The following is a 26,087-nucleotide window of genomic DNA, read 5'->3' as shown; positions in this document are numbered from 1 at the left end:
TTGGACAACTAGTGGCATACTTTGTTTTTTAGGGCCTGGTAGGATTCTACTTCCGATGGAGAAATTTCAGTAACTCCGGTGAGGATGACTACGTACGGGCAGGCGTCAGGAGGGAGATGGATATTTCTGCGAGCAGCTACCTTGACTCTTGGGACTGCGTCAAGATTTGAATTCAGTGGGGTGGAATCGTTAGATGTAACTTGAGGGGTTGGTTTGGTTTTGGTTATATTCTGAACTTGTCCTGTTTCGGGGGGCTTTGCTTTAGTGCCACCCTGATTTGGAGTGTTGCTAGATTTCTTAGGCACGTTGTTTTTGGACACAGGTACACTGTTACCAGCCAAAGATGACTTATTGGCTGTGTTAGCTGTATTGGCGACCTGGGGTGTCTTATTATTCAAGGTGAAACTAGGAGCACTTATGTCCTTATGTATGTTCTTTAGGATGGTTTCCAGGCAACGTAGTCTAGCCTCTATGGGTTTGAGCAAGACTTTTAGCATATTAAGAATATTAGTATTATCCATACTTAATCCACTCCCCTCCTGAGGTTGTTTAGCTAGATTAGCAACTTCCCCACTCAGCTCCAGGATTTCCTCCAGACTGTGGTCAATAATTGTATCGTCTGGAAGACTCAAAGGTAGGCCATTCTTAATCGAATGCAACCCCCCTGTGTCATTAGAAGAAACTACCAAATTGTTATTCACAATGACAGGATCGGGAATGACGTTGTGTTGGATAGGAACAGTTTGAGCTTTCTTCCCTTTGTTAGTGGCTGGTTTGTTAACCTTCTGTTTTTGTTTAGGGATTGCCCCTTCTTTCAGACCCCTTTCATTTATGGCAGTTACCATGGCAGAGGGGTTTGGCTCGATTTGGTGTGTTCCACTGTCTATCAAGAGGTTAAGATTGGGGGAAGCCTCCAGGTCCTGTTGTAGGTTAGAAACATCAAGGTCTCCGTTGACCCAGGTACTATGTACTATGGCATGAGTATTTGGGCGAGAGTCGATGTTAGGCGTCTGTGCCTGGGCAATGAGACCCAAAGAAGATCTCTTGGCCATAGCTAGATCTTGGGATACTCTCCTATCCATTAAAATTATTTCCTCATCGATTAATGCATGGGTGCGGGTGATAAAATCATCCAGAGTCCCAGTTAGTTTTTTTGCTCCTGCTGCAGCCATGCTTCTAGTTTCCCTACAGTTCATAGCAAGCCTATGTTAAATACAGGTAATCTAGAAGCTTTAACTATGGGGTATGTAACGTATAGTTAATGCTTAGCACTGAAAGGCATCTAGTAACCCTGTGTCATATGATAGAGCATTTAGAAGACTTACAGTTCCTGAGGTAAATGGTGGAAGGAGCTAATGGAGTTCGACCAGGGTTTGTGGCCCAGGCCAGGCTCCTCAGGCCTCTGAGGGCCACAGAGGGCCCGCCCTTTGCCCAGGCTTCGCTCGGCGTCCCGCTGAGCGGAAATCCGTTGTTTTTAAAGGGCGATTGCAGCCGGGGGGCATGTCTTGCTGGGGGCGCGGCCGTGCACACCTGTGCAGCGCAGGGACTCCTGGTCTTGAGAGTCCCTGCGGCGCGCACCCTCAGTTTACTCCGGTGTTCCCTCCTCCTTTTTGCAGCAGACAGCACTCCTGCAGCCTCGACCCCACATCTTGCACCGCGCGGCGGCACCCGCAAAGCGGGTGCTGCAAGCTGTGTCTACGCGGTGGGGCGGTCAATCCCTCCAGGGATACAGGGAGGCAGGCAGGATGGCAAGGGAGATTGGCGTTGTGAACAGCAGCCGGTGAGTTTCCTCAGCACAAAGGGTCCCGTTATCCGTTGGAAGACTTCCCCCTTTTGTTTCCTGGTCGGCCGGGGGGCGTGTCTTGCTGGGGGCGCGGCCGTGCACACCTGTGCAGCGCAGGGACTCCTGGTCTTGAGAGTCCCTGCGGCGCGCGCCCTCAGTTTACTCCGGTGTTCCCTCCTTTTTGCAGCAGACAGCACTCCTGCAGCCTCGACCCCACGCCTTGCACCGCGCAGCGGCACCCGCAAAGCGGGTGCTGCAAGCTGTTACCACGCAGTGGGGCGGTCAATCCCTCCAGGGATACAGGGAGGCAGGCACGATGGCAAGGGAGATTGGCGTTGTGAACAGCAGCCGGTGAGTTTCCTCAGCACAAAGGGTCCCCTGAAGTAGTCATAACATTTTTAAGGAAAGTATTTGACAAAGAGGGTCAACCTAAGGTCCTGGTGTCAGACAATGGTTCGCAATTAGTTTCCGATATGATGAAGGAGTTTTTAGAAAACTCCGGTATTGCTCAAGAAAAGACACCACTGTATAGTCCTAAGAGCAACGGCCAAGTTGAAAGAATGAACAGGTACTTTAAAGAAGGGATCCAAATGGCCATTGCAAATAAAATGAATGTGAAAGAGTTCATAAGGATGAAGATTAACACGTACAACAATACGCCTAATGAAACTACGAGACAAACTCCATTCTTCTTGATGAGAGGTAGAATGTGTAACAACATCATGACACCTAAAATAGGTGGATGGAAAGGAACCGATGTCGAGTCGACAGAAATATGTGAGAAAGAGCTCAAAGTAAAAGAGAACATTGAGAAAAAACAGATGAAAGCAAAGGCATACTCCGATATGGTAAACAGGGTGAAGGACAAACGTGTGACACCAGGTGATTGGGTGTTGGTGAGAAAACCTGGGTCAGTAAGCAAAGGAGAATCAAAGTTCAGTAAACCTATGAGGATCTGTAAGGCTTCTAGTGGTGCTGTGTACATAGAAGGCGAAGGATGGCGTAGTAAAGACGATGTGGTAAGACTGAAACAAGGACAGGAGAAGATAATAATGAAAAATTAGGAAAAGGAGGAAGGGAGATGTAATGATAGTGTGCTTGAATGGGAAGACATATCTGAAACTCAAAACCAGTCACATGCTGATGCCAGACCCAGTTGTTCGCCACAGTTAGGAAGAAGGTCTAGGAGTTCATTCGTTGAAAATGATGACATTTTTCTAGCCCGGGAAGACTATGTGGTGTGCCCAACTGAAAAAGGAGCTAGTTCCTCCGCAGTATGCATGGGGGACATTGCACCTACACCTGTGGTGGGTATAACATCCAGAGGGGGTAGAGTTGTCAACTTGCCAAAAAGATTCCAGGACTATGTGATGGAGTAGAGACTGTTCTGTTCTCAAATGTGAAGAAAGGGGGGTGTTGTACCTGCTATTTCCTTATAATAGTGTGCAGGGGGATATGTAGCATAGTATGTTTTCCAGCTCCATGAGCTGACATCATCTGGTGTCATCATGGAATGTTCATGGTCTATTTATGTGACCTCACCGTGACTGTCTGACAGTTGACAGCTGACTCTCACGGTGGACGCTGTTCTTCTTTCTGCGCCCAGCGGGCTCTTATTATCTTATGAATAAAGTACGTTCACTTTCATTGTGGCTGTCGTTTGCCCACACTACAGTTGAATGTTTAAAAAATACAAACACCTCATTTTGTTAACACTAAAGACAGTTGGAAAATGTAATTTCCAAGATCCGCACGCCTGTTTAAAATATTATCACTTTTAGCCATTTCCGAGTTCAGTTACAAATTGATTTTTGCGACGTTTGAAAGTTAAAAATAAAAAATGTTTCATTCACATTTCTTCGTAATTGTCCATTTGTTTTGTAAAAAAAAAAAAAAAAGGTCCATATCTTTCAAGTGAGCAATATAAAGGCATCATGTCACTATTTTGAGTTACTAGACCGGTGACTTTTCTTCACCATGCGCCAGCCGGTCCCTCTCCATATGAACAAAGGCAAGCAAGGGAACTAATTCAAGGGTGACCCTTGTACTCGAGGTGACCCTCCCAACTTTCTAAATATGCCTGGAAGTAATGAAAACGGGTACTGGAAAGCGGAAACGGCCACCAGAGTGAAGGCATAGTGTGATACTCCTCTTAACAGTCCGCATACTAACACATCTCTTTCTTTTGATACGTATGAGTCAGCGAATTCACTTTGACATCTTTCCATGTTAGCGCATATGTTTCTCTGATCCTAAGGTGATATTCAGCATCTTCGTATGCATGTTGGTGGGGCTGGAGTGGGTGATGTTGTGATGTGTAACTGAGTGCTATATACATAAAGTATAGTCTCCTGATGAATATCACAGTGGTTAGTTGACACCTCTTCTGTCCAAAGTGTATACATATCATAAGGATGGTAATCCCTCCTGTTTCGGTGAGCTCCAGATATATATGTAATTTGGCGTTCTTGGCACACTTGGATTAGTGACCAAACCACTGCGGAGGTGGCTAGGCTCGGCGGCCTGGTGTCTTCTTATCAGGCTGCAGCCACCGATATAAGGGTCAATCCTGGGGAAGGAAGGCAGGCAGTGGTGGTGCGTGGTAAAACTCCGTTTAACACCGGTAATACTGTAGCAGCACCCACCACTGTGAGTAGGGCATCAACAACAGTAACCACACCAGCCACCCCAGCAACAGCTGACCTACAGACGCAGCCCAATCTAGCCCCAAGGCATGGAGTAGATATTAGGCCCCACAGGAGCAATCGCTATCTCAATCTACCACCTGACTGTGCACCATTTGTGGTAGTTTTGACCAATGTCCCACCCTTCGGTACCCACCCGGCCTCACCTCACGACGAATCCCATGCCTCACTCAAAAATAAAACAGTGTCATGCTTAACAAAAATTGTGGCTTCCCAATTGCATACCTAGACCAAATAATGGCAGTAAGGAGGGTTAACTGGGTGGGCCCGTCCAAAAAAAATAGGAAGTGGAGACTGCATTGTTGTGAACTTTAAACATCCCCAACATGTGGCCAGTGTTCTCTTAAGATCATCGACACTGATATACAATGAGAGCAGTATATGTGTGCGCCCATTGGGGTACTTCTATGCACATCTCTGCAATAATCCTCCTCAACAAAGGCTAATTAGACCAGTGGTTGAAACTCAGACCCCGGTTACGGACACCCGTTTTTTGTATAATATTGTTAACCCGCGCAGACCTGGAAATTTTTTTAATACACAGTATAAAACCAATTGTATGGGCCATCCGCAGCACGGGTTTAATGTTAACACACAGAATAGGTACAAGCTTTTATCTGGCCTGGACATGTGTGATTGACATGAGGTACCTGTGGGTCAGGGCACCACAATTTCAGATGAACTAGTACCTATTGTGAACTCACAGGACAAAATTTGTGGTAGTAATGTTGTCTCGTGGAACATTGCGAGGTTGGCTGCAAAAATGGCAGACATAAACTAGGTCAACTATATTAGGCAATTTAAGGTTATCTGCCTACAAGAGACATGGCTGGTTGAGTGTGATCTCTTCTTAGAAGGGTATAAGGCCTTCTATGCACCGGCTACACCATCAATAAGAGGCAGACCAAATGGAGGACTGGTGATTTTTGTTTCCATTCTTGTCACCTGTAAAATTTGTAGAATTGATGCACACGATTCTGACATGATGGGTCTAGCTCTAACTGGAGAAAATTGTCGAGTTTGTTTGGTGAATTTTTATAATGCTACCAATGCTACTTCAGCACCTAATCCCATATCTGCTTTGTATGCTTTTCTCACTTCTTCTTTGAAGGATTTTAGTCACAATCTCATGATCATGGGTGATTTTAATGTGCACCCGTGTGGAGACCCAATGAAGAAATGTCTAGCAGAATTATGTTGTGAGCGCATGGATGGTTTACATCTGGAACACACACTGGATGGGGAACTCTGTAATGCTTTACTAGACAATCTGGACCTCTCATTGGCCATGACACTTAGGGATCCTCTAAAATGTTTTGATACTCCCACCTTTAAGGGGCATGGGAGGGGCACCTTCATTGATCACATGCTATCATCGACATTGATGCCTTTTCTGGATTCGTTTGATATTGTCCAAAGCGAATTCAGTGACCATAATCCTTTAATAATTCGCCTGAAGGGACCTTGGATTGCCAAGGAAAAACAGACATGTAGTTCAGGGATGTTGGGTACAACAGATGGGAGGCGGCGACTCAAATGGTCAATGGTGACCCCAGACCTACTGTACAAAAATATTGTTGATATATGCACTGAGGACATTGTGAACTGCACTCGGGAGGGGTAGAGCCACGGCGGGTACTTATTGCTTATCAAAATCTGTCGGAGAAGGTGTCAGACTTGATGTTGGTTCCAGTAAAGAGGAGTTTGGAGAAATGTGGGCCAAGGTGGTTTAATCATGATTGTTCCATAGCTGCTCGTAACCTTAGGCTAGCCCTGGCAGCTACCCCGAGAGTCCAGGAGAATGTTAAATTGTAAATGTAAATGTAAATGTAAAGTATTTGTAGAGCGCACTGCTACCAAGCGGTTTCGTGGCGCTATTATTCATACCGCTGTGGAACCCTTCCTGGCTTTCCCTGTGAAGTGTCCACTCCTGGGCACCCCTAGGGTGAAGCCAGGCATCCTAGCGCTGTTGGGGCCGTTGTGGAGATTAAGCAAGCTATTGCCCAGAGTTGCAGCGTGGGACCCATGATTGGAATAGGCACTGAGGCGAGAATATCAGGTCCGAGGAATTTTTTAGCCCGAGACCCGCCAAGGTGGGAATCGAACCCTGGTCCCGGGCCAGAGCTCTGCATCAAGGTCTGCCACTCTAACCATTGAGCCACACTTCTCCACCGTAGAGAATATAAGTCCGTTCTCAAATCCCATAAGGAGTTTTTAAGCGAAGAGGCCTGGAGCGAGATACTTGACCCCTCGACCTTAAAATGTAGCTCCAGATTTTGGGCAATAGTTAAAAAACCATTCCTGGTAGAAGAGCCGGGTGACGGTCTGGATTGCTGCATTACTAAGGAAATGAAATGAAATGAAAAATTACACTTATATAGCGCATAACCACCCGGAGGCCTCGCAGCGCTTTAGACTGAATACTGTGTCGAGCTACTGGGTAAGTTTAGTACGCTTTTGAATACAGGTGAGTTTTTAGGTTTCTCCTAAATGACATTAGATTGTTAGGTTAGATTAGGAGGAGTGGGAACTGCACTTTAAACAACTGTATTTCTCTCTGGTACCTGTAACAAACGAGTCACTCCCTAGTGCTAGGGGAGGCACCATCAGGTTTGATAGCAGTGAGGTCATGGAGGCCATAGAAGGACTTACTGCCAGAAAAGCCCCAGGGCTGATGGGATCCCTCCAGACTTGTACAAATCTGACCCGAGCTTTTGGGCGCCCATCCTGGCTGCAGTTTTTAATGCAGCTGCCAAGGTGGGCTGTCCTATGCCCTGGGGACTATCAACAATTGTTCCCGTATTTAAAAAAGGAGATAAGGGTAGTCCTCATTGTTATCAGCCAATTTCATTAATTGACTCTATGGTCAAAATTATGGGGAGAATTCTGCTGCAGAGAATAACAAGCTGGGCGTCTGAGAACATCATGTCAATCTCCCAGTATGGTTTCTGCGGTGGGCGCTCCACCACAACCCAGTGCCTTAACCTCTTTCTTGTACTGAGCAAATACACTGTCGTGCAGAAGGGAACTGTCCACCTCGCCTTCATGGACCTGTCGTCAGCCTTCGACTGTGTTAACAGGGGAAGGCTGTGGCAGTCCATGAGGGAGAAAGGTGTGGACACAGGGATAGTCGATTTTTTGGTGGATATGCACAGTTAAACCAGTGCTAACGTTGGGTATTCTGCTAATGGGGATACTACTGGCAACTTTGACATTAAGAAGGGAGTGCGTCAGGGCTGCATTCGCTCCCCATTCCTTTTTAACTTTTATATTAATGAGTTAGATGCTGTCTTACAGAAGGTACAGGCAGACTGCCCTAGAGTTGGCAGGCGGGGTATTCCAGTTCTTTTATACGCAGATGATGCAGTTTTAATTTCTAGAACGGAGAAGGGACTCCAGGCGCTTTTAACTGCTTTTAACATCTTTATGACTGACAGAAATTTACTGGTCAACAACTCTAAATCATATATTATGCATGTTGGCCGTCAACCTAAAAAGAACTTCGTTTTTAAATTGGATGATGCACCAATCCCCGTCACGCAAACATTCTCATATCTTGGTGGCTTATTTGATACCAAGCTTAGCTGGGGCCCTCATCTGGCTAAAAAGAGAGGGGAATTGACGAGAGTTAATGCTACCATCTTTAACTTTGCAACAAAATTGGGAAAGAAGCCAATTAACGCAATGATTAAACTCTATAACGCTAAATCGGTTGCTACAGCTGCATATGGCTGCGAACAATGGGGTTATGTAGCTGGAGAACAATTACAGGTTGTTGAAAACAATTTCCTAAAACGTCTTCTTTGTGTCCCCGCCAGTACACCTAACCTGGCAGTACATGAAGAACTTGGGAACTCAGTATCTATTTGACATCTTTGCTCTAAGGCCTCTGATTTGCTGGGTGAAACTGTGGACAAATCAGGATATACCTCTTACCCATTTGATTGTAAGAGACCTTGTGTCTCAGGACAATTCCTTGTGCGTCCCCTGGCTATAACACCTGAAAACTGGCTTCTCCAGGCTGGGTCGTTTGAATTTGTTTGAAAACCCAACATGGATTGTAAAGGGGGATGTAGCTGCAATCAAACACGATTTTTACAAGGACAGGCTGGCTCAAAGAGAAAGTGAGGAGCTTATGAAACCAAGTATCAGGAAATATGTTATGCTAAAAACCTGTGACAGTATGGAGCCATATCTAATGGGCAGTTTTACTTCCCATGAAAAATTCTTGTTGTCTAGGTTTAGATTCAATATCTTCCATCATCTTTTATTTTGACCAAAGTCAGATATTTTTAATAAGATTGCAGCTCCCTGTGGCTGCGACAGGAAGTCTCCACAGGATATGCTGCATTTTATGTTTTTATGTAGGCTTTATGAATATCCCTGCAAACGTTATCTTGTTGCCCTACTAAGAAAACTTAATTTTAACCAAACCAGACCAGCATTTATATACTTACAGCTTTTGCACAGTGATAGTGTTCTCCAGGTAATAGAATTCTTAAAACTGACTGTTAAACTGAGAAACTGCTTAGACAAATGATACTGTATTTTCCATCTGCACTTTACTCTGTATTGGGTTTATTTTACTGGCATTGGGACACGTGTAATATGACTTTCTTATGTGACTATGAATTATTGTAATATTATGAGTAATGTTTTTAATTGTATTGTATATATGTGTACTTTTATGGTTTGAAATATAACCGAAATGAAGTCTCCATTGAATTGAATTGAATTGGACCAAACCACTCCTCGAACATCCCCAAGTGTACACATAATGACATACTTTGAACAGTGACTCCCACGTATTAGTACTGTGACCCCAAACTAACCATGTATGTGATTGAGTGAGAAGTGTACGTAGCCCATTTTTTCACTGACTCAAAATCATATTGGCCTAGATTCATCAACCAAAATTGCGCTCGCAATAGCTGCGAAACAGCTATTGCGATCGCAATTACGGCTCCAACAATTCATCAAGCAAAATTACAGTAAATTGCGAATTCGCAAAAATAAATTTGCAGAGATCAATGTAGAACCCCCATAGCGAATCGGTAACCACAAATTCTCACTGATTCTGCAAATTAATTTGCGAATTCACAAATAAATCGCAAATCCAATTCATCAAACATCGCAAATTGCGAAAACTCACAAAATTGCTAAATGCGAGTCGCAATTTAAGGAGAAGTCAAACCAGGTGGTAACCATGAAGTTCAATTAGAAGAAAAAAAAAATTTCAAACCGGAAAAATGGGCGGAGCAAAACAAACACACTTAAGGAGACACAGTAGGAGCATGAGGACATTCACAATGCCAGGTCTATACATCGTGGCAAGGCGGCTGAGGCTCCAGGCCGCAGCCCGGAACCAACGCAGGATCCAGGAGCGCATCTTCTGGCTGCGGATAACACTCCTGGGCCAGACTGAAGAGGAGATATACTCCAAATATAGGCTGAATGGGGCAATGATAATCAAGCTCATCCGAGACCTTGACCCCCTGATGCAGCACCCAACATGGAGGAGCAATGCCGTGCCCACCAATGTCCAGGTCCTGTGCTGCCTGCACCTCCTGGCCTCCGGAAGCCACGCACACACACAGACCAAGCCATGCACACAAAGACCAAGCCACGCACACACACAGAGCCACGCACACACACAGAGCCACACACACACACACACACACACACACACACACACACACATACAGAGCCACGGTTATTTAATATCTATATTGCCGACCTTGATGGTCATCTGGCCCTTGAGGTGTGCGAAACACTCCACCCCACCAACCAGGCTTGCACAGGAACAACAAAGATGCCAACAATATGCATATGACATAGTCTTGCGCAGCCAAACGCTGATTGGGTGCTGCTGCGCTTTTGTTACAGGGGGCGATATTGCGAAATTGCCCCCAGCGGTCCAAAACCCACCCCTTCCCTTCCGGCCCACTGGGAAAACACCTGGTGCCTGCTGTCTACGTTTGTCCATCGTCCTAAATTTATTGAGCTAAAATGAATCCACCCTTTTGCACGAGCCATTTTAATGGCTCTCACTTAGTTTGCCCTCTTAACCAGCGAGGCTCACGCATGTAAAAATGCATGCCTGTAATACCAAAAATGTTGTCATTAATGTGGGCTATACATTCCATCGATTCGACGGACGTTTAGTTCACAGCAGTAGGGACACTTGCCACATAGGAATTCATGTTGGAAGGCCCGGTCCTCACCGGGAGTATTCTCTGACCACTCATAGCATATCATTGATTAAGTGGGTGCAATTGGATGTACTTTAATCCATTATCAAAAAATGAAGAATGCTCACGATTTTCAATGCTGCTTATCTAATACGCACTAGCACTTTGTTTTGGATTAGATTGTTTATTTTCCACAACTTTGCTTATAGATTTTTAGTGGGAATTCTATCCAAAGGGGGGGGTTTGTCTGCTAGTTTCCACGAGTAAACAGGGATTATATTGTTTGGTTTTAACATTGCATTTCTGTAGATGCATCTTGTAAGGATTTTAGTCATTAATGGACCTCAGGACTGTCCATCGATTCGATCGACGGGGAGTCTACGTCAGTAGGGATGCTTGCTAGCTAGGACACCAAGCTGGAAGTCCTGGTCCTGACCAGGGAGCTACCTTCTTGGACCGTGCATTTATAATGCACTAGCACATTACTGATTAAGTTTGTCCAATTCAATGCACTTTAATCCATCAGCAAAACTCAAATGAGGAATGCTCACGATCTTCGATGCAGCTCATCTAACATACATTAGCACTTTACATTTGGACTGGATTGTTAATCTCCACCCATTTGCTTATCGATTTTTTTTTTTTTTTTCTTTTTCTTTTTTGTTTTTGTTTTATTGTGGAATTCAGCCCAGTTAGTGCCCACGAGCTAATATGGATTTTATCATTTGGTTTTAACATTGTATTTATGTATATGTACATTGTAATGATTTTAATTAATCAAGCAATAAAGATTACTACTACTTATTAAGTAAATATGCACTGTGACCGAAAACATTTCTGTGGCATCTTGTTACTTGGGGAATTGGCAGAACATACAATCCTGACACCTTTATAGTATGCAGAGAGAGTTATGGGTAAGCAACTATAGGAATTTAACGTGGGATTAACCAGGCAATCTGTATGCTTTCTGTAGTGCACCAATGAGGATGCCTTTCTAACCGTTCATAGTCTTTTCTGCGAGTTCAGGGCCCGAGGGGTGGTTTTTAGGTATCTGTTTTGAACAGGCCCTGCAAGGCCTTAAGAGGAGGGGGAGCAACCCTGGTGGTACTTTCTTTCAGTGGTGGAATGCAGGGCAGAGTAGTCAGCTGGTACCAGTGTGAACATACATGCTTGTGCTTAACGGGCTATGCCGAAGGGCCATGGTCGCAATAAAAGGCTATTTTCTGAGTTGCACTGGCCTCAAAGACAGTAGGGGGCATGTAGACCGAGACAGTTTCTTTGCACTTTGTCATCAATGCTCACAAGGTGCCAGCACACAGATACAGTTTTGCATCAGGTTGAACAGAGTCCTCACGCAGGATCTCACAGCTGCAGGGTAATTCAGTGACTCACAACGGTGCTGGACTACATCATGGTTTGATTCTTGTGGGCTCACATATTGGTCTTGGGTAGAGTCGGCTGTTGAGCATCGTTCCAAGTCCCTTTCTTCAGTTAGAAAAGCATGGCAGAGCGTTGGCACAAATGACCTCAAGCTCTAGCAATGCAAGGCAAGCTTTAAGCACACATGGCTATCCACCTTCTCTTCGGCTGCATAGATCTTTCTGTATTCCTAGTGATTTGAAACTAACTCTTTAAAGGAAGACAGACATCGATTCTGTCTCTGGTCCGATCCTTTCTCCACAGGCATGTGCAGATGTTCAGCAAGTCAAACAGTGAACATTGAATAAGCAAGATTTTACTCAGTGTTGGGGACAGTTGATATCGCCAAATGTTAAAGCAAATTCAAAGTTCTCCCCAAACGTTTGGTGTAACCAGTCCTTCAAGGGTACATTTCTCTTTCTGGTAGCCACACCCAGGTAGAAGGCAGTCTAGTCCATCCTGTGTGTGCCATGTATCCAGGCCAACCAGCCAAAATCTTTGTTGTCTTGATGGTGGTTTCTCTAAGGTGGTTATTTGATGTTTGCGGTGATCCAGCGCCCCTAATGAAAAACTGTCTCACAAACGCTATTCATCACCACAATACTCACCATTAATCATAAATCACTACCCAGGCCCATAAACTAAAGAGACTATTTTTGAGCGACTGAATCATGTGACCTAATTAAAACACTCTGTACAAAAACTATTTATAAATGATATACAACTGCAGTATAATGAGTTTAACCATGGTTTTGATCACACAACATTAATTAAGTCACATTAGGCGAATGGATCTAATAATGATAACTAGACCATGAATAAACAAGACCAGCTTGTCATTTCAAAATCTATTTTATTAGCTTTATTTTAATCCAAAGAAAGGTATTCTTTATTCAGAAATCATTATTTATTAGCAAATTGAAAGCATCATTCAAGGATGGACATATTAGTCTGACATTTCAAAGTAAATCATTTAGCATGAATTATAGCAAGATAAAGTTTGCATTCCCTAAAACCTATTTCCCTAACTAGAATTAATAATAAAGACTGCTATCCTTGAGTGCACCAAGAGTCCGTCAGCACGTCATTCAGGAATCGAGAAGCAAGAGCCCCCTCATGTCAGTAGGGCCAGTTTTTATACCTTTCTTACTAGCTAATCTTTTCAAAAGAACACTTTTCCTTGCCATCAGAGCTCCCATTGGTTGACGGATGTCAGACCATATTTATGTCATACTTTCTGACCAAGTCCGGGGCACATCATAAACCCCTATTGTTCTTAGATACCATCTTTCTAGCTTCCTCAGAAGTCAAACATTTCACTGAACTCGAAACCTCATTCTTCCTAAACTTGGCAGACGATTCAGGCTTTTTGTCCTTGGTGCTCTTCTCTAAGAACACGTACTACTCGACCATGACCGTTCCGCTTATTATTCCATTGTTCGAAAGCAAAAACGTTTTCTCTGCATATGAAAGAAAGTTTCACTCTGGTCAAGTTTTGTATTTTCCAGCACTGCCAGTCAGCCACTTTCATGGGCCCACACGAGAACTAGTATTTAAAGAAACACAAAACAGTAATTAATAAAATAATTGAAACCCATTCTGTTTCCCTCCCCCTATGCTAAATATTAACCAAGTTAATTATGTTATCTAGCGAAAGCACAAAAGGCAGCATTATAAAAACCTTCTTCATTTAGGCCTCTAGGATTCTCCACGAGCTTTTGCCACAGAAAAGACACGACAAAACATATGCACAGAAATATAGCACATGCCATTAATTAAACAGCCTCATTTAATACTGACAATTACGATAGACAAGGTTGATTTATTATTTTCACAAACTTGCAAGTGCAACATGAAAGCATATTAATCCCGCGTGTTGTGTGTGCAATTTTAATCAAGATTGGTTAATTATTTCAACACATGCTATTAATACGGTTACATTATGGAAGTTTAACTTCGCGAATTTTGAACAACAGTTCGCTCCATCAACTCCCTCATCTGGTGATTTCAATAATCACCAAACCACACCCAAAAATTTTCAGGAAAAATGTTATCTATATTGATCATGTTTGGAACATCCTCAGTGTTAGTTTTTTTAAAGCTTAGATTCAGTAATTTGTCTGCTACTCTCCTATTGAGCTCTTAGAAACTCTTACAGTTCTATTTCTTTCCCCTGTTCCTTTCTGAGCTTGTAAATTATTTTCTTTTCCCTCACAAATTTCTTTCTCTTGTGAAGCATGCAACTAATCTTTAACAAAAGTATTACTATAGCTATTACTATTACAGGATAAAGTATTTTCCCAATGATTGAGCTACCAATCTCTTGGAACCAATTTTTAATCGTAGCAAATCTTTTAGCCAAGCGAATGTATTTCTGTCAAATTCTTTAAATACATTTCTATATCTCTACTTTTATCTGGGATATATGTACAGCAATGTTGGACATGCAATGTCCCACAGACTCCTCCCTCTTTTGCTAGCAGAATGTCTAAAGCAAGACGATTCTGCATTACCATAGATCTCATGGCAACAATTTCAGTATTAACTAATTGAAATCTACTAGCTGTGTCTGTTGACAATCTGTCAACAATTGTAGAAACCTTTCTGATCTTGTTTGCATTCATTGTAATTCCCACCATAGGTATTATTGCACCAAATATATCACCCATAATTTCTGAAAAACTTTCTCGTTTAAATCTGCTCAGGTGATCACCAACCTCAAATGAGCCCTTAGAATTTCTATCTATATGAAATATCTTTGGGAAAACTAAACCAACAAAACCGGTCCCATACCAATGGTCGGGAAGAATGTAGTAGGCTTTATTCCAACAAATGAAATAAATTCTTGGAAAAATCGGATCTTTGCCCCCTTTAAATCCCCAACCGCCTATAATACGATAGGTATCTTCACATTGACTTGCCCCAACAAAATAGTTATCATAAAGTGTGTTATCTCTCCTAATGCAAAACTTTCCTCTATTAGGTTTATCTATGTTAATTGCAACATTTTCATTTCTTCCATTAAGTTTCTCGTCCTCCTTTTGCCAAAATTTTGACTTAGCATGTTTCGTCACCATGTTTCTCTTATAAATTGCTCTTCTCTCCTCCACCATATTTAGCAAAGTTTTCTCTTCAGTTCTCAGCTTACATGTTAAATTATTTTTAAAAGCATACTCATAATTGAGTTCAGCAGTGACTAAGAAAAATTCCCTCATCTGTTTCGCATGTTTAACTTTGTTTAAGCTATTTACAACCTTTAGATTCGCAAAAATTTCATCATAGTCAGAATAATAGTATTCCAACCGACCAGTTTCATAAAACAAACTAGTTATTACACTACAAGTAATGCCATAGGTAAGGGGAAGCATATTATACGTCACCCCTTCCGAAAGTGAAGCAGGTAATTTCACACAAACATAACAATCCTTGACATTCATGACTTTCACCAACAGATCTATCTTGGTGTATCTCTGGTTTATGCACAATAACTCTATTAGTTTTGCCTGCTTCATAATGAACAGCTTGTTTAGTCTCAACTTTACTAGTCATGTTAGCTTTGTATATCTCTTTATCAATTCCAAAAGGGAAAATGACAGCTAGAATTAACCAGACCAAAATTAATGAAATCACATAAATAGAAGACATTTTACAACATCTTCTTAGAATAGAACATCTTGAATTGTTGTTAGAAATAGGCATCTTTTTTTTAAACACTTTATTTTTACTGTGATGAAGTGACAAACATTGGAATAAACCAGAGCAGAAGTTATCCTTGATCCAAGGACCTGAACGTCGGCCAATAGAACACAGTCATTCAGCCCACATCCCGGGGGCCGGGCGGCAGTATGAAGTAAAAGGATGGGCTCCGTAGCCCGTATAAAACGACAGATGCGCCTTGGAGACCGCCAGGTAAAAGTACATTACTTTTTTATTTTTATTTTTTTCCCACTAGGAATTGAACACTGCAATGTAATGCAAAACCCCCTCCCCCCTCCCACAATACCACCCCCCCACAACCAACATCAAAAAGAACACAGGCACACTCTGTTTGTTCAGGTCATCAGGGCCCATCCGGGCAGCAGTATCAAAGTTCCACACAAAGCTGTTGGGAAATCGAAGCACGTAACCATACGTACAGGGATTAGATGTGCACGACTAGGGAGAAACTACTCCAAGTCGGCTCCCCCACCTCTACTCCCCCCTTCATCTCTCTCTCCCTCCGATTCCTACCCCGCCGGGGGAAACAGTTCCGCACTAGTGGCGTCTGAGTCACTGTCCGCATCTCCCACTGCGCACATCACTCGCCATGCAAGCAAGTCCTCCTGAAGCTTCACATCTCTACGGGTAAGTTGCATATGTACCTCCTCCGCTAAGAAATAGGCATCCTTAACTTGAGACAAGAGCCTTTCAGAAAAAACAAAAAAAACAAAAATTAAAATTTACATTCTTATAAATTACTAAAATTAAAAGTTACACTCCCCCTTTTTAATTTAAAAAAAAAAAAGAATCTACTAACAGCTTTTCTCCGCCCTTGTGTCTTACAATGTGCTATTCCAACTAACACAATTTCTTCGACCTTGTGTCAATCACAATTTTAACCTGAAATTTAAAATGTAATCAATATCACTCGTGTCATCCATTTCTTCCTGACTACTGCTACTCACTTCCACTACTGGTGGAATAATAATATAGGTCCATTCAGGTGACTTATACTTCTGGTTTGGCTTTAATGGTCTTTTTCCCCTACTGCTAATCACTTCTATTTTCTTTCCTGCTTGATTTTTCTTAACTAAATCACTTTTCTGACTTGAAATCTCATTTATCTGTTCTTTTGACTTGTTCACTAATTTGAATTTCAGGCCTTCATTTTCATTTGGCCAATTATCTCCTTTTCTGAATAGTTTCTTCTTTGGCTCAGAATGATTACATTCAGTTCTCCAAGCTCTTTTTCTGAATTCTCTCACTTTTGATTCTTCATCACTTTCATCACTTTCATCTTCTGTTTCTGAGATTTGAAATCTAGTTTCAGGTGCTTCTTTACTCGGCAGCTTCACTCCGTTAGGAACATAATCCTTATAGCTGGTACTTGGTAAATCGTCTTCTTCTTGAATTACTTCCAATCCACCAGTTTCAGAATTTTCGTTCCTCCTTTCAGAGCTTTCAGTCTGCTTTTCAATACTTTCCTGATCTTGAGTCACTTCTTGACCAGACTCCTTCTCTGCTTCTTTTTCTAGCAGATCTTCATCATTTTCGGAGTCTAGTATCACAATTTCTACATCTTTTTCATTCGATGCCTGATTCACATCTGCATTTTCCAGATCTCGATTGTCTTGTCGATCTTCAGTATCTGGATTCTCAGGTTCTCCTTCAGAGTCTGAATCAGTTGTTGTATCACCATCTTCGTCAGAATTCTCCGGTGGTGGCACTCGAATGGTATGGCTTGCATGTACCTACCTCTTCAGACCTTTACACTTAACTGCATTTGTTGTGACAAGAATCACTTGTCTCGCTTTCTGCCACCTGGGTACTACACAATTTCTCCTTCAATGAACCTTTGTCCTCAGCCAGTCTCCTGGCAAAAGATCATGAGCCTGCTCCTTTTCTCTTGTGAGCACTTCAGTTCCCACCTGATGGAACACAGAAGTCACTACATCAGACAGGGTTTTACAGTACTCCATAACTGCACTTTCATTAATGCTAAGAACCCTTCCAACTGGAATAAATGCTTGTCTCATTACTCTGCCCATAAGAATGTCATGAGGACTTAAACCAGTTTTTCTGTCAGGAGTACTTCTCAAAGACATTAAGACAAGTGGAAGTGCATCAGTCCACTTCATTCCTGTAGCTAAGCACATTTTGGCAAGCCTATTTTTGATAGTAACAGAAAAAAGCACAGGTGTACCATAAATTAGAATTATGAAACAATAACAATATTCATCTCAAGGCACAGATAGTGAAGTCCAGAAGTCTTGTTTGTTTGATTCTTTATTTTTCAACGGAAGAAAAACGAACAGCCGACACGTTTCGTCCCAAGACGGGACTTCTTCAGGGCAAGGAATGAAGAGACAAATTCCTGGCGACGAGAGTGAACGTGTGGTGAACAACCGTTGGAGAAGGTTAATCTCGTAGCTCCAAACAAGAAATATATTATTAGATATCCTGATACTGCCCCGAAGTTCATAGCCTCCTGTTCTATCTCAGTTATATATCTCAGTTACAGCCCTCCCTGGTTCCGGAGTTATTAGTGCCACATCGTCTGCATAAGCAAATAATTTATACTCCATTCCATACATCCTAACTGGGGGGATATTATTATTGCAAACTAATCTTCTTAACATAGGATCCAGATATAGAGCGAACAGCAAGGGTGAAGCTGGACAACCCTGCCTTGTCCCGCATCTTATCTGTATTGCCCTTGTATAACTCTTATTAATTCTCACCCTCTCTGTCGGCTGCTCATATAGGACCTGAATTGCCCTGATGTAGGCCTCGCCTATCCCAAACCACTCCATAACCTTCCACAAATAGTCCCAAGAGACCCTGTCGAATGCCTTCTCAGCATCGAGAAATATGGCCGCGACAGGGTCCCCTGCAATCTCCGCAGCATCCAAAATGGTAATCCGTAGTCTGGTATGTTGGGTGGTCCCCTTTCCAGGGATAAATCCATGCTGTGTTTTGCTGACTAACCCCTCTATAACCCTACTTAGTCTCTGTGCCAATGCTTTTGAAAATATTTTTGCGTTCGCATTTAGAAGGGTAATTGGTCTGTAGGACCCAGGTTCTAATGTGGATTTATCTTTCTTCAATATAACTACCATATCCGCTCCTGCCCAAGACTGTGGGGCTAACCTACTCATCTGTGCCTGTCTGAAAGTCTCCAACATGTCCTCCCCCACTGTATCCCAGAATGTTTTGTAAAACTCTGCCGGTATTTGGTCCGGCCCTGTGGCTTTCCCAGCGGGGAGATTAGTCACTGCTTCTCTTATTTCCTGTAGAGTTAAAGGAAGATCTAAATTCTCTTTTTCCTCCTCATTTAGCCTGTCGTGTGGTATATCTGCCAAGTACTCCTTAATCCCCAATCCTGTGTTGTTTATACTTTGTGTATATAATTTCCCGTAAAATTCCTTAAATGCCTCCTGTACCTCTTCTACTTTATCTACAATATTGCCTGTGCTATTCCTAATCTCCTTGATTTCTCCTGCTGCTAATTTTTGTCTAGTTCGAATTGCCAGTAGATGTCCTACTCTCTCATTGTATTCATAGCACTCTTCTTTTTTGGCCAAAAAGTTCCCTACCAAACTTTCCCCTGTTTCTGCTTTATTTAATTCTATTTCCAACAGTAACCCCTCTATTGCTTCTTGATTTAACAATGTCTGGGTTAAGCGTTTTTCTAGTCTCTCCAATTCCTTCAACCATCTATCCATCCTGATTTTCTCCTTCTTATTCCTCTGTAATGTGTAGCTCAAGGTTTCCCCCCTAATTCCAGCCTTGAACGCATCCCAGACCATATTAGCTGGAGCAGAGCCCCTATTAATCTCCCAAAACTGTTCAATCCATTCCTGCATCCGACTAACATATCCTTCTTCTTTTAAGAGCCTTCTCTCAAACGACCAGGTATACTGTTTTACCCTATCTCTGCTATCCAGCCGGATTGTGGTCAGATATTATCCTTGGCAGCCGTTCTATCTGGGCTCCATTTATCATAGAACTTGACAAAAAAAAATAATCGAGCCTGGCAACCATCCTGTGTGGCGCTGAATAATAAGTACTCCCTGTCCCTAACGGATTTTTGTTGGCCCACACATCTACCAATGCATTATGTTGCACTAAATTATTTATCGCGTTACAGGTTTTCCTTTTTCGCCCAGCATATACTCCCCCGTCCGTTACTCCCAGCCCATGCAGCCCATTAATATTAAAATCCCCCCAACATATTACAGGCTCTGGCCACACTGCGAATTCCAAATCCAAATATTCAAATACATCTGGTTCATCATCGGTAGAGCCATAAACAGAAGCAATCGTGAAATGCCCAGCGGATGTTTCCACTTCCACTATTACCCATCTCCCCTCCTGGTCCTCTTTTTTTCTTTTAGTTTTGACAGCCCCTTTTTTAGCCAGGATAGCTACTCCTCTTGTCCTGCTATCCTGATTTGTATTAGCAAGAACATCATACCCCATTTGTTCCAGCATGCATTTATCCTTCCCCATAATATGAGTCTCTTGGAGACATATCACATCCAACTTTAACATCCTTAGCATAGCTGCAGCCTTCTGCCTTTTCCCTCCGTTATTCAGTCCACATATGTTCAAAGAGGCCACCCTTAACGCCATGTATATTTACAAGGATTTTCCATACTGCCTGCCAGCTTGAAACTCTTTTCTCTCATTATGTATACCCAAGCTTCCTCTTCTTTGTGTGTTTTTTCATTTTGTGCTGTTTTCTCCATCCTACTATCACCAAGCCCCCCACCCCCACTCCCATCCCTCCACCCTGCCCTCCCCTCCCAGAGTCACCCCTCCCCCTTTTTACATGCATGAACTATGTGTGACTGCTTGCATTGTAGTGTCGCCCTCCCTCCCCTCTCCATGACTTTCCTGATACTATCGGCACATCTTAAAGCTCATACATCACTCTTATACTATATTGTTTTTTCCCCCCTCTGCGCTGTTCCGTCAGCTCTTCTAGATATTCCCCCGCCTTTACTTCTGAGAAAAACATTCTGGTGTACCCTCCAGTGATAACCTTCAATTTCGCCGGGAACATTAAGTATGCCTCTGAACCTTGCAACCGGAAAGGAGCAATTAATTGCCTAAGGCGCCACCGCCTCTCCACTGTCACATGACAAAAGTCGGGTCTTGCAAAAAACGTGGCCCCCTCAAATGTTTTCTTAGAGTCAGGTCTAGCTTTTTCCATGATTTCTTGTCTGTGCCCTTTGGACCTCTACCTCCCATTGCCACTGTGCTTCCGGAAATGCCCCTTTTAATAACTTGATGACGTATCCTCTTGCATCCTGCCCCTCAATCCCTTCCTCCAGTCCAAGAAGTCTCACGTTGTTGCGCCTCTGGCGATTTTCAAAGTCTTCAATTTTCCACTGCATATCCTCCACTACTTTTGTCTGCTCCATCTTAAACGTCTGCCAGTCCGTTACCTCATCCTCAACCCTTCCTGTTCTTTCCTCCACCAGCACTACTCTTTCCTCTACCTCCTCGTATTGATGGCCGCTGGTGCATTGTAGAGCAAAGTCGCATTTACTCCCTCTCCCGACCGGGAGAATGAAGAAGGATTACTACCCGATGCGGAGATGTGGCTGGTTCACAGGATAGTACAGAAACTCCTGGAGAATACCTGTAATAAAGAATATCATCTTCGACAGCGAGTGGGTATTGCGTGTACAACTTTGAAGGGGTACTGGAGGAGAGTCTATACTGGCGTGAAGACAATGTCTCAGCGTGCGAGACACGAGAAGGAAAAGGAGAGAGAGAAGTCCCTGTTAACAGCTAATAGTGCGAACCGTGCACTGGGTGATAGTTCCCGGACCGGGACTATACCGAACATACCACCACCAAATAAAAGATCAACGCCCGCTCTGAGTGCGACTCAGAAAGCACAGCAGTAGAAAGCAGAGAAGGAAAAGAAAATAAGCTCTAAAATAACACAAGTGGCAGCAGCAAACAATGAAATACCGCAAGTAACGCAGAGCTCAAGAAAAGGCAGTGCTAGGAGCGAACGGAATACAGGCGGGACGGCAAACAAGGACGTCAGAGATGCAAACCTCAGACAGCCTACCTTGACAGAAACATTTAACATGAAGTTGAATACTGCCAGCCCCTCTATGAGCCACTCTCCCATGAGCGTTGCTGAGTCCGAACCAGGGGCAGAGAACGCTGCCCTCGAGGACGCCGGCGTCGGGATTGCTAAGCAACCAGGAAGAATCGTTGGAACTTGCACGCTTCTCGCGGGATCAGATGGAGCGGCAGAGGAGATTCAGAGCGGTACGATCACCACGGAGGTAGCGGTGATGGGGGAGACGGAGGAGAACTTGCGAGACAATGGCACAAACCAGTCGATGACCGGGACAATACAGAATGGGGAGGGAGAAACAATCAGCAATCGGCATGCCCCATGTGGATTTAGTGGCGACTGCAGAGACGGAGGAAACATCGCAAGACAGCTCAAAGCAGCCGGCGCTCGGGAGGCTACTGGAAGTAGATAGAGATGACAACACAGGGGTGGAAGGTATGAATAACGCCCAAATGATGGATGCACTGTTACTGGTAGAGGCAGAATTAAAAAACGATGCAACGCAGAAGCAGGGTGTAAATTGGGGGAGTCTGGCAAGCCTGGACTCGCAGAGAGAACGTGAAGGGGAGAAATTCTTTTCAGTTAATGAGTGGTCGGATTCCTCTAGTGAGGAAGAAGAAGGTATAGAGACTACGGATATAAGTTTGGATGCCGAGGAAAGCAGTGGCTCTAAGGATATAAACACTCAGAGAAGGAGGACATCTGCTGCAAAACGAGGCTCTTTAGCCAACATAAATAAAAAACTAGCATGGGATTATTCTGCAACATCAGGCATGTATCAGGAAGGCATTCATGGAAAAGGCACAATAGGAGGGGAGGAGAGCGGAGCTACACAGCATGCTACATTAGATCTGCTGGTCAATATGTTAAAACAAATCCAGGGGGAAGCTAGGGCGGAGAGCCGTAGAGCAAGGCATGACACTAAAAAAATACAGGCCTCTATAAGAAAAATGAACAAAAAATACGCATGTAACAATTCCATTCAATTCTCTCGGCTGATAGAGAAAATTCAGTTCGGAATGCTGAGTCTTCCCACCCACCACTCAGCTAGGCATGTAACACAAGAATTTCTGATTCACAATAATACAAGCGTAAATCAGACGAGCCCATGCCGCCATTGTAGGTATACTGCCTACATTTATTAAATGGCATGTGTGGGGTTGGGTTTACTCGTAGGAAGGAACACAGACTGGACATTACATCTTTAAACCACCTTTGGGTAATTATTAATGGAAAGTTTTGTAGGGTGTAGAGAAATTGTGGCAGAACCATCATTTTAAAGAAGGCCCAGGATATTACGCTGAAGGCTGGCCCTTATAATGAGGTCTCTCTTTGCCCTGGTCAACAGCCGGGTAAGATTAAGGCTCTACTTAAGGCTAGCTTCCAAGGCGAAATGCACGCTTAAGTATTGAATGCTAAGCCTACTTATCTGAGGGCAAGATTGTCAGTGTATAATTTCCTTACATAATTTCAGATGAACCAAGAGAGATTTGGATAACTTATCCATGAGGCCAGAGGCTTCATCGTAGAGGTCAAGCATCGTTTAAGTACTTAGCGGTTACATCTGTCATTCAAAGGTTCTTCATTGCGGCCATAGACATACATTATAGCAGAAAACATCAAGCGTGCAACAGACCCAAACAAAATACCATACATTTTATAATAGTAGTGCCACTGGATTTGTTAAAGAAACATCCATCCATTCTACTTGGTGATTTTAAAGCTAATGCCCAAATACGATAAGTGCCCTCTTTGTACAAAGGTATCAGTTTGTCACTTGTGTAGTGAGGAAAGCTTTAAGTGTACAATAACTTATAGGTCATTTCTCCATTGAATTTACATGAATTGCTTTCTGATAATTACAGTGATGGATTCCTGTTGTGTATGCTTTTCTAGCCTCCACCGAAATGGTTTATCAGTGGAGATTATCTTTATCATACTATCCACACAAATGATTTTAGCTATAAAGAGAATATGTTGAGGGACCCAGAAGCAGTCTATAGAAAAAGATAATTCTAGTCACCAAATGTCATAACACAGTATGACATTTGGTCATCAATCATGAAATCCTTACTAGGTGCTTTGAAGCAAATGTCTAAACACAACCAAATACATCATTTTATGCAAATCAAACAGTTTGTCACTCGTGCAGTGGGGGACCAACTGCTCTGTCATCTCTTAATTCTTCATTTCCAGCATTACCTTTGACATTGACAGTGAGGAGTTCCCTCTAACTCATGATAGTTCAGCTCCAGAGTGACTTGTCTGTGGGGATAAACTTTACCACAAATACAAATGAATAGGTTTTAAAGGAGAATGGTCAGGGGAACCCTGGAACATTAGACAGAAAAAGGTGTTCAAGTCACTAAATTGGTGAAGTTAGTATGAGTCCTTCATGATCAAATACTTGTGACCTTTTACAGCTTCATTTTGTACAGTTGTGTCCAAGAAGCAGAACCTGTACACTGTAATAACGTATTGCTATTTGTACATAACATAAACCATACACTTTGATAACATTCCAGTAATTGGTATTTTTAGGTTATAATTGAGAAAAGAGTGGTTGGTAAGTGGTGTTCCTTTAACCCTAGAACTCCTGCGTAGCTATTATTTATTTCTGTCATAAATTGATGTTTTTCTGTTTGCCATGCTATCATTTTGTTTCATTTAGTTTAAATGTTTTTATTCATGTTGTAACCTTTGCTTCTTTGTGGTATGTATATATAGGATGAGACGGGAGCTTACCTAATTGATAGAGATCCTACCTACTTTGGGCCAATCCTCAACTACCTGAGGCACGGGAAGCTGATCCTCAACAAAGAACTGTCTGAAGAAGGTAGGCAATGTAACTTGGTGTACCATCCTAATTTATAAAAGAGAACGCTTTATCACAGGATACATACACACATATTTAGGTGCATAAATGCACACAAGCATGGCTACCTTTTTTTTTATATAACTAAGTACACAGATTGCCAGCCACACACTTACTTAAATCCTCTATTTTTGAGGGAAGAAACCATAAGAGACTTCCTGGTTCGTACGGGTATATCACTCAAACCCTTTTATTATTTATTTGTTTTTTGTCTTTTTTTAAGTATTGATGTATGAAAGGGACACCTTATCGTTTTGTACACCTTATATACAATTATTTACAATTCGCGATTATTTACAACACAAACACATACACATAACTAGTTGTATTATACAAAGTGAATTGCTCTGATATATATACACTCAAATATTCATACTACGAAGAAAAAATCATCCGTAATTCCATAAAGACCAGAGTCAAAAGTATAAACTTGATGACAATCATAAATCAATGAACTACAGTTGAATGTAGGCAGTTCAAAAAAGGAAAAATAGACTTCAAATTAATTCATTCAGTCCATTCAACCAATAAATGGCTAATCTTACAGATTAGCCATTTATTGGGGTACCATCCTAATTTATAAAAGAGAACGCTTTATCACAGGATACATACACACATATTTAGGTGCATAAATGCACACAAGCATGGCTACCTTTTTTTTATATAACTAAGTACACAGATTGCCAGCCACACACTTACTTAAATCCTCTATTTTTGAGGGAACAAACCATAAGAGACTTCCTGGTTCGTACGGGTAATAGACTTCAAATTAATTCATTCAGTCCATTCAACCAATAAATGGCTAATCTTACAGATTAGCCATTTATTGGTTGAATGGACTGAATGAATTAATTTGAAGTCTATTTTTCCTTTTTTGAACTGCCTACATTCAACTGTAGTTCATTGATTTATGATTGTCATCAAGTTTATACTTTTGACTCTGGTCTTTATGGAATTACGGATGATTTTTTCTTCGTAGTATTAATATTTGAGTGTATATATATCAGAGCAATTCACTTTGTATAATACAACTAGTTATGTGTATGTGTTTGTGTTGTAAATAATCGCGAATTGTAAATAATTGTATATAAGGTGTACAAAACGATAAGGTGTCCCTTTCATACATCAATACTTAAAAAAAAGACAAAAAACAAATAAATAATAAAAGGGTTTGAGTGATATACCCGTACGAACCAGGAAGTCTCTTATGGTTTGTTCCCTCAAAAATAGAGGATTTAAGTAAGTGTGTGGCTGGCAATCTGTGTACTTAGTTTTATTAATGGTCCAGCTAGCCCCACGTCCCAGGACC

The 26,087-nt window shown here is 42.4% G+C and overlaps 1 protein-coding gene across 2 annotated transcripts in view; it reads left to right on the top strand.

Moving 5' to 3' along the window:
• Positions 1-26,087, top strand: part of KCTD2 (potassium channel tetramerization domain containing 2) — a 201,822-nt gene that overhangs the window by 6,798 nt on the left and 168,937 nt on the right. For both annotated transcript variants that reach the window (XM_086930789.1, XM_086930788.1), the window contains exon 2: positions 24,631-24,739. In XM_086930789.1, the coding sequence (XP_086786915.1) occupies positions 24,631-24,739 (109 nt within the window). The remainder of the gene's footprint in view (positions 1-24,630; positions 24,740-26,087) is intronic.

Source organism: Lissotriton vulgaris, chromosome 7 (assembly GCF_964263255.1).
Source record: "Lissotriton vulgaris chromosome 7, aLisVul1.2, whole genome shotgun sequence".
NCBI classification, from domain to species: Eukaryota; Metazoa; Chordata; class Amphibia; order Caudata; family Salamandridae; genus Lissotriton; species Lissotriton vulgaris.
Note: the sequence above shows the minus strand (reverse complement) of the source record. Positions and strands in the feature narration are given on the sequence as shown.